Source organism: Leuresthes tenuis, unplaced genomic scaffold (assembly GCF_036924035.1).
Source record: "Leuresthes tenuis unplaced genomic scaffold, fLeuTen1.0.hap1 SCAF_9, whole genome shotgun sequence".
In the NCBI taxonomy this organism is placed as follows: Eukaryota; Metazoa; Chordata; class Actinopteri; order Atheriniformes; family Atherinopsidae; genus Leuresthes; species Leuresthes tenuis.
The window spans coordinates 6827031-6851127 of record NW_027325363.1 but is presented as its reverse complement, the minus strand read 5'-3'; the positions used below and the strand labels follow the sequence as shown (position 1 = coordinate 6851127).

Here is a 24097-nt window from a genome sequence, read left to right as displayed (position 1 = left end):
ATCTTTGACCTTTCAGAAAGTGAAAGAAGATTTTTACAAGAAGAAAATACAACAACAGTTACGTAGAAACATTTATTTTCCAACTTCCTGGTTAGAAAACACAAAGTTTGGTATAAAATGTGACTATGTACAATGCAGTTTTGTCTGTATAACAGACACAATATGGTGCAGAGTGACACCCACAGATGGATTTATATTTCTCTAAACTCGCTGTATCTCAGTGTTTTATTTGGAAACAAACCAAAAGGACACTTGAAAGAGCTTAACATGTTCAGCAGTTTTGGATCAGAGATAAATCTGTTGCGTTATAACGGACGTGTGACGTGGAAAATGACACTAAAACTATTAGATGGTTAACTTTTAAACTTTAGACCAGCTCTGGGCCAGGAGAAACTGTAACTTCCACGTTAAACAGAACCAGATCGCTGTCCGTTTGCAGCTGTATTTATCAACGTCGTTTGATTTTTTTCATGTCAAAAGTTTATAAATGCAAAGAGTTGCAGTGTGAACCGTTTTAATTGGCATCCAACTGCTTTGCTAAATCATGGTTTTAATTCCTTAGAATGAGTCATTTTTAGGTAAAGCTGCCATATTACAGCATGTAGAAGAAGAATCTGTGTTACGTTGTTAATGCAAGAACAGGCGACTGTGCATTAAATCGACCAAAGAAGTGAAAACATGAAGAGTTTAAATCTTTTCAGGACAGGCAGAAAGCATTTATAAACACTGGTGGAGCTTCTCCCCGATGGAAATTACTGACGAATATTTCTACTTTACGGGTAATTTAACCAACAGACGCAGATTAATTTGTTGCGAGCCAGTGAGCAGACTTCTTTGGTGATGGTCGCAATCCCAAACTTAACCACTAGATGTCAGCAGTTGTTACAAATCGTTCCTCTAAAGCTCATTAAATAAAAAATAAAACTGTTTTTAAGCCCTGTGGGAAAAGGTGTTTACAGTCACCATGACAACCTGGCTCTGTACTGGTTCTTTGGCCCAAACAAAAACCATTACGAGAGGATTTAATATCATCAACTGGTGTCTTAAGTGGAAGTTTATAGCAGTTTGTGTCAATTAGCAGTTGGAAAATGCAATAAAACCAGATGGTGGTTTATTGGATTTGCTGTGATCCAAAATACTGAACTTTTGGGGTGTTAAACACTGATTTCAAAGGTTAATACTGTAACAGTCCTGAAAAGCTGTTCTTTAGATGTTTTTACTGTTCATATCGAGGAAAATGTCTTCTTGAGAGTGAAAACCAAACGTTTCCTCTTGGATTACTTTGAACTACTGCTGAGGTAACACCTGAATATCTAAAACTACCCAAACCCGTCGGCACGGTGACGACGTCACAGAAGCATCAGACGACCCCCGACTGTGTCTACGGTGACGACTTAACGCAGTGCACGTCACCTTTAAGTCTGATGGGCAATCTGGGTGATTTTCTGCAACATCTCCTCCGACTCCAGCTGCTCGAGGGTCAACAGAGACAGACCCAGCTGGTCCTCCTGGGGAGAAAATGAAGAGCGAGCTGAATACAAAGATCTCTGAAGGTTCTTTTAAAGCGAATTAAACAAGCTCCAACTAACATAATTCCAATTATTTCATGTTAATGAGGAAACTTAACACAGGAGGTAACTACAGTGGCCCAATGTTCCTTCATATCTTACATGAGAGAGAGAGAATTAGGCAAATCTGTGCCCTTTGGCTCCCCCTACAGTTGTGGGGATGCATTACCACGGTCATCAACACAGATGTGAGTCCTGCACATGCACAGCCTGAATTTGATGTCATGTTAAAGAAGCCATCAAAAGCCCACAAAAATGTCAAAGGACCATAAAGAAAAACAATGTGTTGTTCTGCTGGAAACCAAAGACATACATGTGCATTGTTTTAAGGTTTGAAAACATTTTCTCTCGTGTCGTTTTCCAACCTCAGAAGAAAACAGCGACTTTATGCTCCTGTGGTTCTTGGCAGGTCGTACCTGTCTGAAAGGCTGAGCCATCTGCCGCAGGAAGTGCTTGGAGAGCTGGACGGCCTCGTCCACGGTGAGGTTCAAACTGCCGTCGGTGATGTGCTCCTGAATCCAGCGAGGAAGCTTCCCCCGCTTGTCTGCTCGGGCGTATCGCTGTGGGCCGGAGAGCGTTACTACAACGGGGCAATAAACCAATAAAATCCTGTGGGCTGACCTTCTCGCTTTGTCATCCCTCACCTTGTCAGCAAAAATCATGATTCCATAGTCGGTCTTGCCCCTGATGGCTCTGCCCACACACTGAGCTGCGTGGCGCATGGCATCAAACGTCAGGAAGTCGTTCTCTCGGATCTGAAACTGATCCCGAAGGTACTCCAGCCGAGCCTGAACCAGGTGATTCAGACAGGGAGGATTTAATGTAAATATACAGACATGTTTCATATTAAAACATCTGTTTGTCTATTGTTTAACAGACTTTTTAAAGGAAAATTTAGAAAATAGAAAGTTAAAAGCTCTTTGTTCATTAATCAAAGCCTTAAAAACTCATCTCTGTTCTTTAATATTACAAATAGAGACATTTTTTTCCCTTTTGTGGCCCAAAATCCTTCCATGTGTCCCTACATTTATGCCTCATTTAGTATTCTGGGATCAATCGCCTCCGACACATGGTGACTGTTACAATCATTAAAGGCCTTTAAGCATCTAAAAGACAACATAAACATGTTGATTTTCACTAAAGGAACAATTTAAAAGACAATTACTTGACTTCTGTGGTGGAGCTTTGAGTCATTTCTTCCTCTAAATAACACGATGCTCTCCACTGTGGGAAATGTTAACATTTATAGTGAAAGTAACTTCAGACGCAGTACAAAGAAAGTGTTAATTCTGACCTTCAGGATGCGGCTCTGCGTGTAAACGTAAGGAACTCCAAACATAACGACAGCTCGACCAAAATGATGCACTGAACAGGAAACAGAACAAGATAAATACATGTGTTGAACAGCTGGACACAAGGTCATCTGAACTTTTGTTTCTAATCACACATTTTATCCTGCTTTCACTGCACCTCTTCTTCTTCTTCACATAGGGAGTTTGATCTTCTCTTCATTGTTAAAATTCTTCTCCTCACATTAAAGGCTCTAAATGTTCCACTGTCTCTTAAAAAGATCACTTTGCTCTACTCGTGGTTCCCAGAGTCTCTAAAAGCAGAACGGGAGGCGGAGCCTTCAGTTATCAGGCCCCTCTCTGTGGAACCAGCTGCCAGTTTGGGTTCAGGAAGCAGACACCCTCTCTACCTTTAAGATCAGGCTTAAAACTTTCCTTTTTCATAAAGCTTATAGTTAGGGATGACTCAGGTGACCCTGAAACATCCCATAGTTATGCTGCTATGGGCCCAGACTGCTGGGGGAGCTCCCATGATGCACCTCTCTCTACTCTCCATGTACATGTGACATCATTGTTGTCATTAACTTGTGTTTCTCTCTCTCAGCAGGTATCTCTGGTCTGGTGTTATGGAGCTTGTTGTCTCCTCTTTTCTGTCCTCTCAACCCCGGCTGGTCGAGGCAGATGGTTCTGGTTCTGATGGAGGCTTCTTCCTGTTAAAAGGGAGTTTTTTCTCTCCACAGTCGCCTCGTGCACATTCAGGATGAAGGATTGGATCAAAGAGAAGTTTCAGTGCAATCCTTAGCGAGGCTACTTTATTTCCAATTGGTTTTTTAATTCTAATTAATAACCAGACCACATCTTTGACGTGCCTTGACATGATGTTTGTTGTGATGTGGCGTTCTATAAATAAAACTGAATAGAGTAATCTGATAATTTACCGAAATCTATTCCCTCAGACACCTTTCCTCTGGCCACAGACAGCAGGATGGCTCCTCGGCCGTTCTCACAAGCCTGAAAACACGCAGATTCACAAAAGTTACAAACAAGCAACCAAGGAGATGAAGCTTTCCCATCAGTTGAGCTTGTTTTACCTCCTGGTATTTCTCCAGGGCCATGCTCGTCTCTGCTGCATCCTGAGTCTCGATGAAGATGAGCTTGTTTCTCTGGATATTTTCCAGGATTCCCTGCAAACAAACAAGGGCAGAAACATCAAGACTCAGAATACGTGCTGCAACAGCCCTTCATATGACTTGCATCAACGAGAGCAACGTCACAATGAAGCCTGCAAAGAGCTTTTTAAATACTTGCATTAGAAATGCAAACAGATCAGTGACTCTATTCCCCCGTTGACCATATTAGAGAAGGACATGATTAGGGACTGATTTATACATCTTCCCATCTTTTAGTAGCCAAACCCTCGTAAAAAGACGAGTCGTTATGGAGAAAGGATTTACATGAAGATGTTACCATAAAGGAGTGGGAATGGGCTTTCACAGATTATCACCATACAGCTGGCTGATGTGAGCATATAAAACACCATAAAAGCTGAAGAAATACAACAAAGCTATAAAAATAAGTTGATCGGTCATATTATGCCCTGATGAAGTGGTCCCAGTAGAGTGCCCGTGTAGAAATCCCTCTGTTAGCTCTCCTATAGCCGCAAGTAGCCACATAACAGCAGCTATGAGCTAACAGAGCTATAGCACACGTTCATTCATTCATTCTTTTTAAAGTATTGGTGAAATAAAGACATATAATGCCTTATTTAGAGGCTGCCCTGTTCACTCTGTTATATGGATATACGACGATAGCTTCCGAAGGACGGCGACTTTCTCAGTGAGTGGATAAACGTATTTCATGCCAGAAATAGCCTCTGCGTTTATGTTGAGTTGCACCGATTATTTGGGATTTGAGATGAAAACGACTTATAAATATGTACTTATGAATAAAGAGTTTTCAGCCACATGGAGACGTGAGTTTAAACTCTTGTCTGGGTACAAAATACTTAAAACTGGGATTTTAGTTTGATACATAATATAAAATCAGGAAAAAGAATAACAAATCTACGGTATTTCAGGCACAGTTAACCTCAGGTTTCAACAGCCCACACTGAGGGCTCGTAAACAGCAGCATCACTGACCTGCTCATACCAAGAAGCCACGATGTTCTCCATGTAGATGTAGCTGGTGAAAAACGCAACGATCCCATCAGGAACGATCGCAGACATCTCCAGGAGGAGGTTGCCATAGTTACGGATCACAGCTGGAAGAAAAACATGTAAACACTCGTTCTTTTACGCTTGTTATTATGAAGTTTTCGGACATTTGGTGCGAAAACAGAAAATAAAAAGACATTTTTAAGGAAACATTTTCACAAACCAAAGTCCTCTCGGGTCTCGAACTTTGAGCTCAGGGCCACCTGGTCGTTTCCCCTGCCAACGATCTGCGTTAGGCCAAACAGAAAAATACAGTTCTGGAAACGTTAGGATGAAGATTTTAGATCTCAGACTTTATACAGTTTGTGGCAGCGTTTGAACATGACTGCTGCACTTAAGAATTAGAATTTTATAACCTAGCGCTAAGGCTAGCACGGCCTGGGACAATTTACTGCCAGACAACATACAGAACACGTTTAAATAATGTTAATATGAAAATATTTTGCTCCATACATTCCTTAGTTAGATACTTTTTAAAGGTTTTATGGTAAATAATGTTCATCTTGCTTGTTGACACAGTGAGTTGCTTGTGTTTGCGCCAAGTTAAGCTGATGGTTAGCCTAACCAGCTAACCAGACCACTTAATCAGTAACCGATCGACAGTTTGAGGCTGTCAAACCAAGTTATGGTAAAGTATTTGACCCCCCTTATTAGACCAAAATGTCACAATATGTGCATATTATTCAGATCTTTAAGCCATTTTTTGTCCCGTTTATGTAAGAACTCTTCACTTCTAGCAGATTCTATTAGAGCAGAGCAGCAGTCTGGAAATTTTTTAGTCTTAACGGGCTGATTTTCAGTCACAGTTTCTGGCGCTCTTAGCCAAAAGAAACAGGAATTCAGCTGCATCAATAAACACTTCTTTTTATAAAAAGATGGAACTCTAAAGCATGAACAGAGCAGAGTAGAAACAGGCAGGAATAAACGAGCAGTATTTGGACACGTTAGTCTGGTTTTAAGAAGCTCGATTCCATCTAATCTTGTCTCATACGTCTCAGTAAGACCTCAGAAAAATGTTAATATGTCACCTTTAAAGAGTGGCTACAGTCTGCATGCTTGTGTGTGTGAGTCACAGTGTAGTTACACACCAGAGGACAGAGGCAGGTCCGCGCCAGCGTCATGGTGAAGGACGCCATGGTAACGGGGCGGAAGTCAAGGATTCTGGGATAGATGTCCAGCGGGGAGAGAGTCTGAGGTGAAAACGGGACAAACACATACAAGTCCAATGAGATCAGCGCTCACTTATCAGAGCGTGTATCCGTGAAACAGGAGGTAATGAGTCGAGGTCGACATAAGATCAACCAACCATGACCCTGGATTCTTTTTAAAACTAAGAACACAACATAGAAGATAAATCATGTGGCAGATGAACAAAAAAGCAGGATTAAAAGTCTGAAAATAATTCCTTTTATAAAGACCAAACTGTTCAGTTTAGCTTTAAATGCAAAAACTTTTGAAGTTGGGAGACTAAAACGAGCAAAGAGAGACGTACCCCAGAGGTGATGATGACCGACTGAAACCTTTGAAAAACTGGTTTGATGGCTATAGAGGGGTCCATGCAGCTGAGAGGGGACAGAGATGGAAAGACTTAACCTCAGATTCACCTGGCATTTGTAATCGATGACTCTTACCTTTAATGAAACCAGCTTATTAAGAGGAACAGTTAAAACCTTTTAAATCAGCTTCCCCACAGATATAAATCTTTTTCCCAACTTAAATACAGCTTTAAACCACCTGAAGTGCAGCACGGGGTTGGCGATGGTCGGCGTTCTGTCCTCAAACGGCTCAATGATGATAGTGAAGCCTTCACACAGAGAGAGAGGTTTAATCTACACGTGAGCCATGTTAAAAACTAAAACTGACCCCAACTACAGACCTGCCAACGCTAAATACGTGTTCAGAGGTGTGCACGACTGCTTTAGTACCTTGGCTATAGGTGCTGACAAGAGTAGCAAAGTTTGAGATTAAGGTCACAGCTGAGAAGTCTGCGATGTCTGCGATCTCCAGAGTTCGCAGCAACGACTGCAGCCTCTCTGCACAAAACCTGGAGGGACGAAAGAGGAACGTCTGAATGAGGGACTGGAGAGTTATGAAGCCTTAAAGATGTGGTAAAGAAGGTGGATATGAAACACGAGGAGTCATGGTGAATCTGACCTGAGAGGCTTGCGGTCGATACAGACTTTCTCAAAGATGTCTTTGAGGAACTGCGGCGCGCTCTCCTGTACGACATGTTGGACCCGCAGGCGGGACTTCAGATACTCCAGGAAACGTCTCATGAAACCAACAAAGTGCTCAGCTGTTCGAATAGAACCCGGAACCGCCTCTGACAGAAAGACAAGACAAATCTTTGTCTTTTCATGTCCATTTACGATCCTCCAGAGTCAACTGAAACTGCTGTTTAACACGACTTTTTACTTAAAATCATTCCAAAATCTGACCAAAGAAAGCAAAGTAAAAGCAAATTCTTTCAGTATTGATGGTTAAACCTCGCAGAATTTCATCGGGTAACACTGGATTAGCCAGGTAGATGTCCGTCTCCCTGGCAACATTGGCTTCCTTCAGCCCCTCCACCAGTCGCCTGTACTCCTGCCTCAGCTTAGCAGCGTCTGTCTCCTTTATCCTGAAAGAAAAACACGAAGCACAGGAGGAAATAACAGCCCCCTTTAGTCTTTTTAAATTAAAGTACCAAAGGTTATTTTCACTTTATCTCAGTTTAATCCATCCAATACTAGAATGAGCAACAAAAGAGATTTTAATCCACATGTCACATGATACTTAAAAAGAAAAACATCTACAGAGCATTGATTCATGCAGAAATTATGTTGTGTAGTTAAATATATTGGATTCATGTCTCAGAAGTAAAGTTTAAGTAACAAAACTAACACACAGGCCATTAAAAGTTAAGTATAAAGACACTTTTTGTGTCATTAGCTTGTTTTTTGTAAAGATAAAGCAACCACAGGCCTCTCAGAGCTGATGTAAACAGCAGCTCAGTCCTCTAAAACACATTTTCTTGATTTATCCCTCCTCACATATAGAGGACGTATCAGGAGGATTTGTTGGATGTCGGGACAGAAACGCCTTCCATGTTCTTCTGTTACTGGTTACTTTTGGTTTTGTTTGACTACACAGTCTGTAAAAACGGTCAAATCTGACAGGGAAGTTAAGAGATAGAAAGGAAAGAAGAAACAAAGCATCAAAATGGATCTTCAGAGGAGATATCGGATCGCGCTGCTACAGGTTAAACGGCACAGATCCATATGCAAGACTGGTTTACTGACCCTGTGCTCATATTCCTACACGCTGTGAACAACCTCATGGGACTGAATTATTGTATTTTTAGAGAGTTCAAAGTTCAAAGAAGGTCATGGATCGTTGCTGATCCCATTTTTGTCTCATTACTGTTAAACCATCACAGGTAATACAGTGCAGTCACTATAAATCTATCTGATAAAGATTTTCTCTCATTCTTGTGTGTCGTTGCACCTTAAGACTGCAGTAAAACATCCTCCTAAGGTCAGTATGCAGGGTTACAATGAGCCCAAATGACAGCAACTGACCTCAGCACGCCTCTTTGCTCTGACCTGTGTCACCCTCTTACTTCTGTATGGTGTTTTGGAGCGTGTCCACGTTGGTCTGGCAGCGGTCCAGCGTTCGTCTCGTTATGTTCACACTCATGGAGTCGATGCACACGTTGTCTGAAGGAAAAGTGTAAAAAAATAAAACAAGAGAAGTGTGGATTTTTTCCTTTAAAATGTTACCGTAACATTTATTCCAGCTTCTTACCAATATTATGAGCCTCATCAAACACCACCACAGACTTCTTGGCCAGCTCTTTGGACACCAAGTCGGCTATTTTGGGGTCCAGCAGGTAGTGGTAGCTGTACACAACAATGTTGGCGTTCAGGATCTGAGAGGAAATACAGACAGAAGAGAAATCTATGAATAACACATACAGCCTGCACCTGAAAACAAGCAGATTATTATCAGTGAAAAAGTAGAACTGTCTTTTCTATTATTAACAGCAGTAATCTTGCTACATGTCATGTTTGTATGATACGCTTCTGCTGGGTGACATACTGCGTATCGAGCCAGATAATACGGACACCAGCCTTTCCTCCTGCCAAACGCCTTCAAGTCGTCAAGGTTGTAGATGCCAGCAGGAAGAGGCACCTGCCGTCCAACCGCGTCAAATTCCTGCAACACAAACCTGAACCATTGGAGAAGATCAAGGAAAGCAGGAACAGACAGACGTGTGGACAGAGCTGAAGGCAAAGCCATGCGTCAAAACATGTTCTGCGACTTTGAATTTCCCTCTTTAACCTGAGACCTTGACCGTGAGGTAACAGCGTCAGTTTTCAGCAGAGAGGAACCAGAAGAGCCTTTATTTGTTAAATATCCTCAAAAGTAAGATCGTCTCACAAATTTCCAAATGTCTCTGCATCCTGCAGCGGCATCAATCTGCTGGAGTGCTGCTGTGAGATGGCAGCTCAATTGACCAATCACATCTTTTCATAAGTGGTTGGGCTGATTAGTCCCAAATTGTATGGAAAGTTCAACCTCCTGTGAGATCACAGGCAACCTCAAGCCTCTCAGAAAGTTTTATCTGGAAAAAAATGGTCCGGAAAAACTGAAAAACGAGCTCGTCAGCGATAGAAGAGGAGGATGAGGCAGCTGTGGGCTAATAAACTGAGAAGTTGGAGGTAATTGTCAAAGGAAACCTACATCAGAGCTGAATTTGGTGCAGAAAATCAGTTTTTTTTTTTAGTTTTTAAAAGAGATATTTGAGCAGCTTCAGCATTATAGAAGATTGGAAAGAGACGGGTTTTCCAATTTAGGAAGTTTATGTGATCACATTAAGCCTCATGACTGATTACTTTACAGAGTTCCTGGTCAGAACACGTGTTTACCTCATCAAACAAAACGTGACCCGCCTTTAAAAGGCTGCTGTCTCCGATCTAATGTCATCTCTTCACGATCCCATTAATCCTTTTTGTGATTGCTCAGGATAAACTGCTCACTGATGATGATTATGTTCTTTCCTTCTTAACTAACTCAACTGGACCCGAGTCGGTCAGAATCTGCAACTCGTGACACATTTTACTGTTTCTCAGACTGAGACCCTCATTTCTAAGAGTTGTGTTGGTCATTTAACTTCCAACCAAAGCATTTGATGGTATAGTTCACATGTTTGTGACACTGCAGGTTACAGGATAGAAACAAGACTCCAAATATCTCCAGGCACTAAAAAACAACAACATGCTTAAACCTAAATGCGTCACTCCTTTTCTCCACCATAAAGCCTGATAGTAAATGTTTCAATTCCAGCGCTCAGACAGTCGACCATCTTATCCGGTAACAGAGATTCCTACTGACAGTCGGCCTCTCTGAGTTCAGGTGACTTCTCACCTCATAGAAGCGACACACCGGCAGGTTGGGGTCACTGTGCCGCTGTGCACGAATGTACGACGCCGTCAGACTGTGGCACTTCCCATCAACCTCCTTCCCAAAGCGCAGAGAGCTCACCTGTGGAGCAGACAGAGGGCTTCAGGCTTTGCAGTGTTGTGAGAGAGGTCTGATTCGTCCCTCACAGCAGGTGTTTGTACCTCAGGGTGGATGCAGAGGTTCTTCCTGGAGGAAAGCGCCAGAGCCATGAAGTTGTTGACCTCTCCAGTTTCTTTGGTGTAAAACTCCATCAGCTTCCTCAGCTCCTCCACAACCTCATCAGACAGAGGGTGGGAATATTGTTTAAAATCCTTGTTCGTGTTTGAGCGGTGAAATCTTAATGTGTGCTGCTGCGATCACCGACTCACCTTCTCTATCTCAGGAACTGTTCTGGAGCAGTAAATCAACTTGGTCACCTCCAACGGAAAAGCCTGGAAAAAACAAAAAAACAAGCATGCTGAGGAGCTCACATGAAGCAGAATAAACCACAACCTTTGTGTCACCTGAAAGCTAAACTCACCCTCTGGTAGGCAACAATGAGAGACAGCAGAGAGATGGTTTTCCCTGTTCCTGAAGGCATCTCCAGGACTCCATGACCCTGAACACAGACAGAGGAAGTTGATTTTTGATCCATCGGATGTAAAATCTGGGATAGACCAAATACCTTAAAGTTTTACTGATCTCAGCAATAATCTGAGTTTAAGGAGGGAAGCTGCAAGCAGAAATGATCCCAACTACAATCTCAAGCAAAAACCCTGGAATCAACACACATTGAGGATGGGGTTTTTTTGTTAAAAAATATATATTTTTTAAAACACAGATATGTAATATACTCAGAAGTAGGAAGGAAAAAAAACTTGATTTGAATTCCTAACACAAACACATTCCTAGTTGAAAAGTGCAACTATAAAATAGTCTGCAGTTAATGGAGAGTTCATGCAGAGCTTCAGGAGCTGTTGCCTGAATGATTGGCAGGAAAACGTGGCCCCAGCAATAGAGCTGTCAGTGCAAATAAGGGAAAGGATTATAAAACTCCTTCAGGAAGGTCATTCATCTCAGAGTGTGACAAAAGATGTTTGCTGTTCCCTGTCTGCTGTGTAGAAAATCAGGAGCAACTACAAACAAAAAGGGAAAGATACAGGTCGAACAAGGAAGACCTCAAAGACTCAGGACAGAAAACTCAAAGCAAAATGTCTGGTAATAGAAAATATACAAGTGTCAGGAGTAAATCTGAAACACTGACAGCGATTTTTACTTCACACAAACAAGGGGATTAAACATAGTCAATTTATTAAAATGGACCATTAACATATTCTGTAATCTGGATAAATGAGGAAGCTTTAAGCCACAAACCGGTTTCTTACCAGTTAATTTATTTACAATAAAGAGGAATGTATTTTTTTACATTTCTGGATGAAATCGTTAAGGTAAATATTTGAGAGTCTTCAATCGCTGGTTTTGACACATGTTCATATTATTAAACTGAATTTGAGCATTTTTTGCAGCAACAACTCTGCTTCATCCTCATGACAGTTTGTTAATGACTCTTCCCACCTTGGCATCCAAAGTCCTCTTCAGCTCCAGCATGTAGGAGTACTGCTCCGGATAGATGTAGTCATACGGAAAATACACCAACAGACCCTCGATGTTCAGCCTGCAACCAAACAGTGAAGATGCTATCAGTTCTACGGGTCAAAATCTAATCAACCAAACAGGTAAAGGAAATAAATGCCAAGAGGCGAATCGTTACACAACTCACAAATTAAAATGATGTCGGATAACCTGCATAAAATGCTAAAGTCAGAGTACACGTTAACTTAGCTCGGTTATGTCATCCCAGTAACTACATGCATTTAAGCTAACACTGGCAGCTCGTGCTGTCCGTTTTTAATTAGTTGAACTGTAAAAACACTCACTTCATTTTGACGGATCGTTTAACAGCAACCCCAATTTCTTCTCAGTCACTTTCGTGACTTTGAAACGCTCATTGGTACCTAAAATGTGCAGAAAAGCACAAAACAACTCCAGTTCAGCCGTGCTGAAAACTGCTGCTTTGTCTTCTTCTACGACTTTTATTAACGTTTGCTTCCGCTTTAGCGCCATCCATAGGGTGAAGGAGAAAGATATGCTTTAATCTTGTTTCATCTGTAGCGTGGAAGAATTTAGTAACGGTCTTTTGTTTTATTCATATTTATCAACAATGGTCGAATATAATATTAGTCATTTTCAAAATTTACAGCAGATTTACCAATTTACTAAGTTTTATTTTGAAACTTCATACCGGAAATTATGATACGCTATCAAATTTTCATTACCGCTTACTTGTTCCTGTGGAATAAATGAGTAAATTTAGACATTGTATAGAGAAGGCTAATATTTTGAAAAATAAAACGACACAAACCAATGTCTCCATCGACCGCTCAGTCAGGGAGTTAGTTTTAATAATTTCGCTTTCTAATGGTTGTCTTTTACCGGAAGTAGAATGTTAAAAGTGACGTATACTTCGACCATTTTTAGTGTTGCAGTTCTACACGATGACCACGAGAGGGCAGTAAATACGCCATGCAATGGAGTAAAATGTATGTCAATGTGTTTTAAAAATAGTTCTTTCTTTTTCAAATGTTACATCATGATTTAAACGATCAAAATAAAAACTACCAACTTATTTCCAATTCATAATAAGAGTTCCAGTAAACTGTTGTGAAAATACATAGAAAAACCCACTGTTTTTCCCAAGTAACTGCCCATATTGTTCAGTGAGCATTATAAATATGTTGATTTCAATAATCTGCAGTAAATTCACATTGAACATTAGTCTAAAGCTAAGCACCATGTTATGCATAGAAGAAAGCAGTTGTAGTTCCAATTTGTTACAACCAGTGGGCCACAAAAAGTATTAATGAATTGCTTCATGGATATAATATACTGTATGGTGCAAGGTGTCATACTTATAATATTAAGGGTATCTTGACTGGATCTCTATTACACATATTACCATCAACCTTTATTATCTGTAGCTTTTAACATCTGAAATATATTTTAGTGTTTCAGAAACATTGTAGACTTACAAGGACTTGATGTGGACTCGTTGATGTTTCTAAAATCTCAATGAATCAGATGAACTCTCCATGATACAACATTTTCTTTATAAGAAACATTTTATTAATTGATTTACAGATTTATACAGCATAAATGACATTTGATTAGTAGGCTACTGTGATAATGTAGACAGTGAATGTTAGGGAGGCCGACAGGAAGCCTCAGCACAGGAGGAGGGTATCTCTTTAAATGATCGGTATCTGAAAATGAACTACAAAGCAGCACTTTCTTACACTTAAAGCTATTTGACAATCAAGAATAAACATCCTGAGTTTCTTTCTGGTTAAAAAAAAAGGAGAAATCTGCCAGTTAAATGTTGCGGTTCACAAAAGCAACACTAGATGAAGGTGGAGACTCTAGTCTGTAATAGAACGACAATATAATCAGCAGTTCTTCACGTTTCATATGATGCTGAAACAGTTACTCAGAGAAGATATTCCTGGATGAGTAAGGCTAATTTGAACTCTACTGCATAAATGTATGTCCAGCGTTGTAACTAATAATCAGTGTCTGTGCAGCTGTAGATTTTCGCAGGTCAGTCCGGAGACATTTATATCTGACCGACATTTTGTTAACCATTGACAAGCAGAAAAGTAGGCAGAGAATCCTCGGCGTTAGTCAGATTAACAGGCGAAACAGTGCAGGCGGAGGCAGCTGTGTGTCCAGCGAAAGGAGAGTGAATTGTCAGAGTTTGTGATGATGTTTCTCTTTCATGTACTGAGTGTGTGGTTCAGCTCTGATGAAGGCTCTAAAGGACCAGCCTGTTGCCTTGGCTGTTGTCGAGCAGCAACATCCCCGCACCAAACGATAAAGTCCACACGTGTCTCTATTTTTTCAGTCTTTCACTACCTTTAAACTCAGCTGTCAGTCATCCATCTTTTATCTTTCTTTGGTATTTCCACAAAAACAAAGTAAAGATATGCTTAAACATGCATAAAAACATCATCTTTGTTCACAGCTCACAGCGATTGTCTGTAGTTTTGTAGCGGTCCATGATACTCAGAACATCCTCCAGGATGGATGGCCCCAGATCCAGGTCCAACCCGACCATTGAGTCGGACCGCGACACGGTGGATGAGGCTGTGAGGCCAGTGGGATGGAAGGCAGCGCATGGCGACTCGCTGCGCTCGCTCCTCAGATCCTCGTTGCTCAGGCCGGCGTCAGAGTCCAAGCTGAGGCCCCGGCGAACGTCCAAGGGCCTGCAGGTCTCTGACATGGAGTCCTCAGAGGAGACCTCTGAGAAGGAGCCGGAGGAAGGAACGAGCTTGCGAATGTCGGGCGAGAAGGAGATGTCTCGGCAGGGTTCTGACGCCAAGCGTCCCACCACGCCATTCTCACAGAGCGACAGCGACGGATGCTGCTGGTTGCCATTGGCCTGCCTGTGGCTCGACTCCGGAAGCTGCTGAGAGAGCAGAGAAGGAGGCGAGGAGTCATCCAGGTGGAGGCGAGGTGGTTTGGGTGGAGCCTGTTCGTGGGCGATGAACACAGGCATGGAGATGGTCGTCTTCAGCAGGCCGTTGGAGGAGTGTTGATAATGGTAACCGTTGTAGGCGTAGTTGTGTGCTTCCTGCTTTCCAGTGAAGCCGTCGCCTACGTGTCGCTCCACGCTGAGCGAGCGTACGTGACCGTTCTGCGTCCCACTCAGAGACGGAAGCATGTCCATCTTCCCCTGAAGGAAACCCACATCTCCAAACATGTCGCTCTCTCCTTCAGCTCCCACGTGTGCGCTGTGACGAACGTCGCCCAGCGGGGGGCTGATCATGTCCCCTGATAGCATGTCCCGAAGCTTCAGCCTCTTTCCCTTCTTGGGAGTTGTAGTTTTTAGGTACATCGGTGTCTTCGCCGGCATCTTGCTTTTGAAAAGGTGATGTGAGGTGATTCAATCGTCCAGTCGGAGCAAAGGGTCAGGTCAGCAGCAGGGGAAAATCAACTGAAATCCAGGAAACTCTCTTTGCTTTTTCCACAACTTAAGGTCTGTTTTGCTTCTCCAAGTGAGCATGCAAGGATTTAGCTCGGTCAGTCAGCGGTTTAGCCTCACAGTGACATGTGACTCGAGGGGAAGTGGAGGAAGGCTTTGACCTCAGATCAGCTCCCTCTGTCGTCCTTTCAGACACAGAAGAGCCATGTCCACGCCAACGCCGTGTCCTGGCTTTTTCTCCTGGTCCGGCGGAAAGGATGAAGGGATGAGGAATGTGATCTCTGACTGCCGGGTCGATCCTCTGAGCCCTCTGAGTTCTGCAAAAGCTTCAGGAATGTGACATCAAAAGACCGGAGATCTATGAAGAGAAACAAGAGAAAAGTGAGTCATATGGAAGCTAAATGAGACGAAGTGGGGAGGAAAAGCATGGGGAGACAGATGGGACGGAGGAGAAAGGAAGAGCGGGAGCCGGGGGGAGAGAAATGACAGCAGGGGGAAGATTTACAACCTTCTCCTAAGAGCTGGAGGACATATGATCGAAAACACTCCAAGAATCCTCCCCAGTGTTTGCTCAGTGGGGTCTGCCTGCCCCCAACTCTGCAAATGTGTGAGTCAGAGCAGAAAGTCAGACTCAAACACCACCAGAACACCCCAGAAGGTGGTGGGTTAAATGCTTTTGGATTCTTTTTGCATGCAGCTGGTTATCAGTCACGAATGTTTCAGTGTACTTCTGAGACAAACACGAGGGTGACGCTTCGGGCTGGAAAGACCATGTGATGGATCATCCAAACGTTCCGGTTGTTATTTATGTCTTCTGAGAAGAAGAGGAGTGTGTTTTTATGAGCTTTTAAGTGAGTGAAAGAGGTGACAATGAGGAGCACCCGGAAAGGAACATTTCAATGTTATTATTCTGTTAGATGAGCGTTTGTGATGCACTCATATTTACTCAAAATCAGAAACACGACTGAAACTGGCTGAAACTGCCAAACTTTACGTTTGTGTCACCTTTTTGTCATTTTAAAGCCTTTTTGTTAGATTTCAAAAGGTTTTCCAACTGATTTTGTGTTAAATAAAGGACAAACAATCTTTTATCTCCTGTCTCAGATGTTTCAGATGAATCTCTCTGATGCGGCTGTTTTCAGGAAGGTTTACATTTCAAACATTTCTGTGCAGAATGAAAGTCCTGAAAGCCCCAGAGGGAGCTTTCTTTCACAGCCACATCATATTCTGGCCTCCATCACATGACTGTGGCATCTGAAATGCTGCTGTGAATGTTCACACAGGGGTCATGTTCGGGTTACTGTGAGCTTCACAGAGATAAATGTGAGCAATAAAGAGAAAAACAACTATTTTCCTTCTGTTTAAATATTACATAAATGTTGGGAATGACTTTGAAGAGATGTGGCTTGAGGTTAACAAAGGTTTAAAAATTAAAAAGTGAATTTAGTCAGCTTTCGCTGTCTTGTTTCGCTCCGTTTTTGCAGTAAATCTACATCCTCTTTCACAGCTGAAAGACCATCTTAGTTGAAGACCATCGACACAAACTGCAGTATTTTATGTTTGTTTGAGTCCAGCGTTCCAGATCGGAGCGATGAAGGGTTTTATTACTGCCGTGTGGACACATATCAGGAATAATCATGGGGAAAAGCACTAAGAAATGTTATGACTCATCACAAAGTCATCACATAATTCTGAGGAAACTGAGTAAGAGAAGGGAGGATAAATGCTGCCATAGATACTATTTGGAGTCGAGGTTCTTTACAGCTCATATTTACACTTTAAAAGATATTGATGTTTTATTGAATTTAAAGGTTATTGACTTCTACAGATTCCTGTAAACTCTTGATTTCAGGTTAAAATATTCGTAGGATATAATCCACTCTCAGATCCTGGCTGAGCGTGTTTGAAAAGTTTCTTAAAAGCATCGGTTACAAGATGACTATTTTCTCATTTCCTTAGAGCTCATGTGCTCCTCTTTGTTCTGAGATCTTATTGAAATAATTAAAGTTCAGTGTAACTACACAACTGATTCGATGGTCGACTGATTATCACACAAGGTGAGCAGTGCAGGATCGTCTGTGCTGGAAGCAGCTTTGTCAGAGTGACTTCTGTGGAATGATTATCGTTATCAGGTCTCTAAATGACCACCTTCAGCCACTGATAAACCCACACAGGGCGACCTCTAGCCTCCTCTGAATTGGAGTGCTGAGTAACCGTCTCCTTCAGCCGGGGCCACGTATATCCAGCCTGATCTCAGACCTTTATAGTACGTCTGCAGTAATCAGCTCCGCTCTGACTCAGTGTGATGTGATAATCGTGAGCCACAAGTAGCTGCCTTCGTCTGCCTGCCATCAGCTCAAGTGATAGAAATCCTCAGATAAATCAAAAACACGTCTCTACTGTAGACAAAGATAATGATGTTCTTAGCATCTTTGGTCCTTTAGTTGAACACCTGTAACCTTTGGTTTAAAGGATGAATTATAATATTTAATAAACAAATAAAGGACAAGGTCACATGAGGTCTTTAAAAGAGAGCTTTAAGAAGTTGTTTAAAAGAAGTCGAGCCTTATTTCCACAAGCAGGTTGTTCCAAAGTCGAGAGGCCCCCATATCAAAGGCACGGTCACCTCTAGAGACCAGGCCAGGACGGCCCTGCCCAAGGATCTGAGGCTGTGAGGTGGCTCATAAGGGGATCAACATTTCTGATAGGCTACTGCAAGGCAGCCAGGACTGGGCTGATCTGACATGGTCTGGTCTGTTAAAACAAGTTAGAAGCCAAGCTGCTGCATCAGTGCTGCTGGTTTTCTTCTGGATCAGTTGGAGACAGGAGAGGAATTTTTGGCTGATACCAGAGAGAAGTTAGTTACAATAATCTATCTTAGAGAAGATAAATAAGTGGATAACAGTGGTTTTATTGATAATGGACGCACCAATACAGCGAGCTGTCTATCTAATGACCAGCAGGGGGCAATTATAGATTATATGAGCAAGGGAAAATGACTCCTCCTGTTTATCAACTTAAACATTTGACATATTAGCATTATGATGCTCTTAATAGCTGGTTTCATGTCTTTTTATAAAGATTTTTTAAGATATTTAGGATTGATAAGCAGCTGCTCAATGGGAGTGCATGTTTTCCACAACTCTCGATCCCCCGTACGTCTCAAAACACCAACATGGCAACATCCAAGCTGAACTCAGGCGTTCAAAAGTCCAAAAAAGGTGATGCTGGATACTTCTCACAGTGATGAATGGATTGACATGGATTCAGAAGTCCAAAATATTGTTTTTTTACAACGTAAAACAGTGAGATAGCTACTTTCTTTTTGTTATATTGTCAGAAAATGATTAAAACCTAAGCAAACCTGAGCAAACTGATTTGTTACAGGGACTGAAAACTTGCAAGAGCTAAAAGCAAAAGTCTAAAAATAAACTAAGTTTCAACAGCTGAAGAAGAAACAATACCACAACTGAAAACAGACCTCTGTCTTCTGGGTAAAAGTCTGATGCTTTAGTCCATCATCCCTCCTCCGACTTCCTGATGTGGGTGAACAAAGTAATTGGACAGACACATGGTGTGAAGTCAGGCCATTAGAAAACAAAACTAGAAAAAAGTGGCTCTGTTACAGTGTTACACCCTTTAATGAGCTTTGTGCTGCAAACCAAGAGGGCTTTGCCACAATTTGTTATGAGACTTGATTAAAAAGATACCTCAGCTGAACTGGTGTCTATGGTGGTAATCTGGTCTTTAAAGATAGAAGATTTCTTATACTCTTATCATGTTTTAGTGTGAAATCTTTTCCTTTTCTTTTGGCACGCTGTTGGAATAGATGCAGTATGAGCTTTAATACCATCTTGCTGGAATACGCAAGGCCTTCCCTTAAAAGGTCCTCTGGATGGGAGCAGATGTCACTCTAAAGCCTGTTTATACCTTTCAGCATCGATGGAGCCTTTCCAGATGTGCAGGCTGTCAGTTCCATAAGCACTAATGCCCCAAACCATCAGAGATGCAGACTTTTGAACTGAGAGCTGATAACAAGCTGGATGGTCCCTCTCCTCTTTAGTCTGGAGGATGAATTTCAGATTTTGATCCATGTGACCACAGATCAGTTTCCCTGTTTGATTCAGTCCATTTTAAATTAGCTTTGGTCCAGAGAAAACAGCACTGTTTCTGGATCATGTTCACATGTGGCTTCTTCTTTGCATGATGGAGCTTTAACCTGCATCTGTGGCGGTTACGCTGAGCTGTGATCACAGACAGGGATTTCTGGAAGTGTTCCTGAGCCCATGCAGGGATTTGATGACAGAATCGCGTCTGTTTTTAATGCAGATCTGCTCGAGGGCCCGAAGATCACAGACATCCAGGACTGAACTTCATTTGTGTCCCTTGTTCACAGTTATGTCTCTTTCAGTCATTATTTTTTAAGTACCACCTCTTTTTCCAGCTTTTTGTTGCACCTGCACCAACTTTTTGGAGACATACTTCTGCCATTATATTCAAGATGAGTCTCACTTTAAACATTCAATATGTTTTCTATGTTCTGTTGTGAACAACACATTAGTTAATGATATTTGAACATTGCTGCATCATTCTCTTTTTATTTATTTTATTTTACACAGCAATGCTTTTTTAAAACTGTGGTTGGAGCAATGATTGTGACTTAAGTGTAGAGGGGAAACAGTGGATTGCTTAAACCTTGGTTTCAGAACTAGCATGAATAAGCTGATTCCTGGCCTGATGTCCTCTAAGCTTGTGGCTAAAAAACAATTCTTCACAGACTGTTTTTTAACTGCACAACCAGGCTTATTTGTCCACACTCAACATATTTAAATGAGAGACTTGATTTATATTGTGTCTTTTATGTTCCCTCTCTAACCCTCCAACACCACAAACCTCTATTAGTGAAAACAGCAACAGCAATTATCTCCATCTGAAAAACATCTGAGCTGCACATTTATTAAAACTGAACAGCAGCTCGGCCTTATTTAAACCGCTGTAAGATATAAAAACTGAGACGTTCACTCGTCATCTTTTATTCCAACTTAAAGGGCAATTATTCTTCCCCATTTCAAGTCCCAACAAAGTGAAGGAGCAGATGAATCATACAGCTGTATTAACAAACTCTCACAGCCAATGAAGGGAGGATGTTCCCTGTAGGACCCGTCAGAACTGGTTCACATGGGCGGTAACCTCCAATTAAATTCTGAAGCAACAGTTCTATTATATTCTATTCTAAGAATATCTTATTTTGTGAGTAAATTTGATCAGTTGCATTTACCTCATGTTAAAGTTGTCAGATTGTAATAAGAAAACAGAAAACTCTCCATTCCTTCAGTTTAACTTCTGATGCCCAGCAGCTCCACTGTTTCCCAGCCAAACAACTGCACCACAGATCCACAATGACATCATTGTTCACCTTGTGCTTATAAGTGAGGTTAATTAAGGGAGAAAACCTAGTCGATATTAAGCATAGCCATCGTTTTGCTCAGAGGGTTGAACCGGATTTACAAAGTTATAATCTGTGATTGATTTTCACTCAGAAAGGCTGTTCTTTAATTCCATAAGTGAGGAAATCGAGTTTAAATCCAACTAGTTATTGTACACTTTATCATAAATATTTCACCAATTGATTACCGAGTTTTCAAAAGAGAAACCATCTGATGGAAAGTCTTTTTATTCCATCAGTGTCATCAACTTTGCAGAAATTAAACATCCAAAAGAACAGATTTTCAGCTGATGGTAAAGCAAACATTTAGATGTAAAATTTGAGCTTATCTCCCACTTTTAAACCGTGTTCCATATTTAGAAATGCTTGTGTTTATTCCTCACATGCACATAAACAAGCACACATCATGTGCTTATATACATAGCCTTATTGGGAGTTTTAGAGAGTCTAAAGAGGTATGAGTTGAATGTTTGTTTTCTTAGAACTCAGTCCTTTCAGGTTCCCAGTTGTATTCTCTCTGGCTCTTAACATCAACCTAAAACGGGCTGACCTCCATCCTGAGACCAAGTCTTAACCCTTCAGCAGCCTTCCGAAGAAGCCAAACCCAAAAAACTCCTTTAGATTACAACATCAGCTTAAATACTCATGAAGAGAGGAAATATTTCCGACGGTTAGCTGGCGCTTCTACTCTTCCTGTAAACTGGAATTTGGGACACTGCTGATGATGCAATCAACCACAGAGGAGGCTGATCTGACATCTGTTTCTGCTCTCAGGCTCCATTTGTTTCCTGGCTCCACTAAAACGAGCCAGTGAGCCACCCGTGAGCCCTGTCATCATGCGGGACCAACACATACAAGCCAACACGCCTGAACGCACGACGGCACCGCTCTTTTTATTGTCTCTCTCCGCAGACTCCTGCGTAATTGCGCACAGCGGGCGACTGTTGGCAAAAAGCATTTTGTCTGTCTCCTGTTCCCTTTGTTTTTACCATTAAAGTAAAGCTGATGTCGTCTGTCACTCCTTGTGAGTTACTGATGACAAATCTTATTACGAAGAGACTCGATTAGTGTGGGCGTCTCGCTCCGTTTCTCCACCTCTCCAATATGCCAAAAAGGGAGATAATGTCGGTTGATCTAGTGTCTAGTCACTGACTCAGAAGCAGATGTGATTAATTTGAGTGTTGCTAAATGAGTTTACTGGATCGAGAACAGGTTTTGCGCTTTCCTCTGACTTTCTTTTCTTTTATCCTCAATACGCTGTATTACTCCAATAAAGGGAGTTAGATTTAAAGTAATAGTTCTCATAACCATTTAAGATTGGAGACAGGAGACGTTTGAGCTAAGGGATAAATATGTGTTATGTAACTGCAGTCTCGGAGATCCCTGCATGTCCTATTGAACTCCTTAGCTGACTGATTGGTTTCAGTCAAACAAGCCTCCTTCTATGTAGTCTAATCCACGCGGGCACGCATAGTCCCTCTGCATGGATCCGAGTCACGTACTGGATGACTTTAACACGGTGTAGTATTTCCTGTCACCATGGGTGCATATCAGCCTGCTTCTGCAACACTTAATCTTCTTAGAAATGAGATAATCGTAGCCCAGGTGGGCCGAGATTATCCATTACAATCTAAACTGTAGCTGTGATGTCAGAGATGTCTCGTTGATGAAGCAGAAATATCATTTTTATGTTTAAAGAGGCGTCACCAGAAAAATGGCATTTTATATACCCATGATAACAACAACCAATAAACGAGGAAAAGTCTCAGACTGTTATCCATTCAGTGTCAAAAAGGAGGAGAAATGTGATTTTTAAAAAAGTATTTGTCCTGCTTTACATCAACACAACAAACTGCGCACGTTGAAAGCAAAGGGAGTGTCACTCAAAGCGAGCCCGAACCTTTTATACTGACTTTACAATGTAACCCCAGTCAGTTTCTACTCCTTTTGTCACATTTATAATAGAAAACAACAGGCTATTATTCAACAGGTGAGCAGCAGCTGCAAAGCAACATCTCCCCACATTTTAACACGTGTGAGAGGTAACACAAAACAGCTCAAAATAAAGTGATTTATGGGTGATATTTACCTACAGGGTCAACCGTGGCTCTGTCATTCTGCTGGTGGTAAAATCTCTGTGTTTTCCGAGGTAAAATCCAGCGATACAGAGCTGAGTTTCAGGAGGAGTAAACCTCTTACAGGCGGGTTATTATCACTGTCTCTGGAGCGCTCTGGACGGAGAAAGTTCAGGCGGATCAGATTCTCACTGGAATGAGAAGCTTTAAACCGGAGAGCCTGTGAGAGCACGGAAAACTTCCGGTTAAGAATTTCAAAATAACACATTCATCAGTCCCACTGACCTCGGGGTCAATTTGATGAAGACAAAAAGGAGATAAATGATCTAAACAACATTTTCTCTGTTTGTAGATTTTTTTCAATTAATCGCGTTTCATTATTGTTATTTTACCAGTAAAAATGGCCTCAATTTCCAACCATCCAATACATCCATTTTCTGGACCCACTTATCCTATTCAGGGTCGAAGGGGGAAGTGGGGCCGGCGCCCATCCCAGCTGCCATAGGGCACGAGGCGTGGTGCACCCTGGACAGGTTGTCAGTCCATCACAGGGCCTCGCAGAGACAAACAACCTTATACTTTCACACTCACTCTTGGGGTCCATTTTAGAGACACCAGTTAACCTATCGTGCATGTTTTTGGGCGGAGGGAGGTAGCCGGAGTACAGAGAGAACCCATGAATGTAAACTCCACACCCAAAGGCCCCAGCCGGGATGCAAACCAGGAATCCCGTGATGCGACACTATGACACCGCACCACCCTGCAGCCCTTCCTCCAGCCCTGATTCAGTCATTTAACGTGGAAAAAGAGAGATTTTTACCTCTGAGTGCAAACATTAAACTTACAAGGAGCACATTTGTTATATAAAACTATCTAAAAAACATCAAAAACAACAAATTCTTGTTTGTTGGATTTTATTGCTATTATACACTTTAATAACTGAACCTTAAAGAAAAAACTTTAAGTTTAAGAACAAAGTTAATTTCATTGCAATTATGAATGAACTCTATGTTTTTATCAGATTTTTGAGAGTAAATAATAA

The 24097-nt window shown here is 41.7% G+C and overlaps 2 protein-coding genes across 3 annotated transcripts; both read right to left on the bottom strand.

Moving 5' to 3' along the window:
* Positions 1–58: 58 nt before the first annotated feature.
* Positions 59–12586, bottom strand: ercc2 (excision repair cross-complementation group 2). Its single transcript, XM_072392072.1, has 23 exons — positions 12434–12586; positions 12072–12171; positions 11038–11115; positions 10886–10948; positions 10679–10792; positions 10482–10598; positions 9153–9269; positions 8859–8982; positions 8674–8770; positions 7559–7692; positions 7227–7395; positions 6998–7116; positions 6807–6876; positions 6565–6634; positions 6161–6262; positions 5236–5299; positions 4998–5119; positions 3949–4041; positions 3796–3868; positions 2863–2933; positions 2213–2356; positions 1985–2128; positions 59–1508 (listed from the first exon to the last, which is right to left on the bottom strand). The coding sequence occupies exons 1-23, from the start codon at positions 12436–12438 to the stop codon at positions 1416–1418; spliced, it is 2283 nt and encodes a 760-aa protein (XP_072248173.1). The 5' UTR covers positions 12439–12586; the 3' UTR covers positions 59–1415.
* Positions 12587–13656: 1070 nt separating this feature from the next.
* LOC140314046 (cdc42 effector protein 2) lies at positions 13657–23262 on the bottom strand. Of its 2 annotated transcripts, none has more exons than XM_072392071.1 (2): positions 23070–23262; positions 13657–15892 (listed from the first exon to the last, which is right to left on the bottom strand). In XM_072392071.1, exon 2 carries the CDS (start codon positions 15463–15465, stop codon positions 14569–14571), a length of 897 nt encoding a protein of 298 aa, XP_072248172.1. In that variant the 5' UTR covers positions 15466–15892; positions 23070–23262; the 3' UTR covers positions 13657–14568. The 2 variants fall into 2 exon arrangements, with proteins under 2 accessions (XP_072248172.1, XP_072248171.1); XM_072392070.1 differs by having other exon boundaries at positions 23074–23262.
* Positions 23263–24097: the final 835 nt, after the last annotated feature.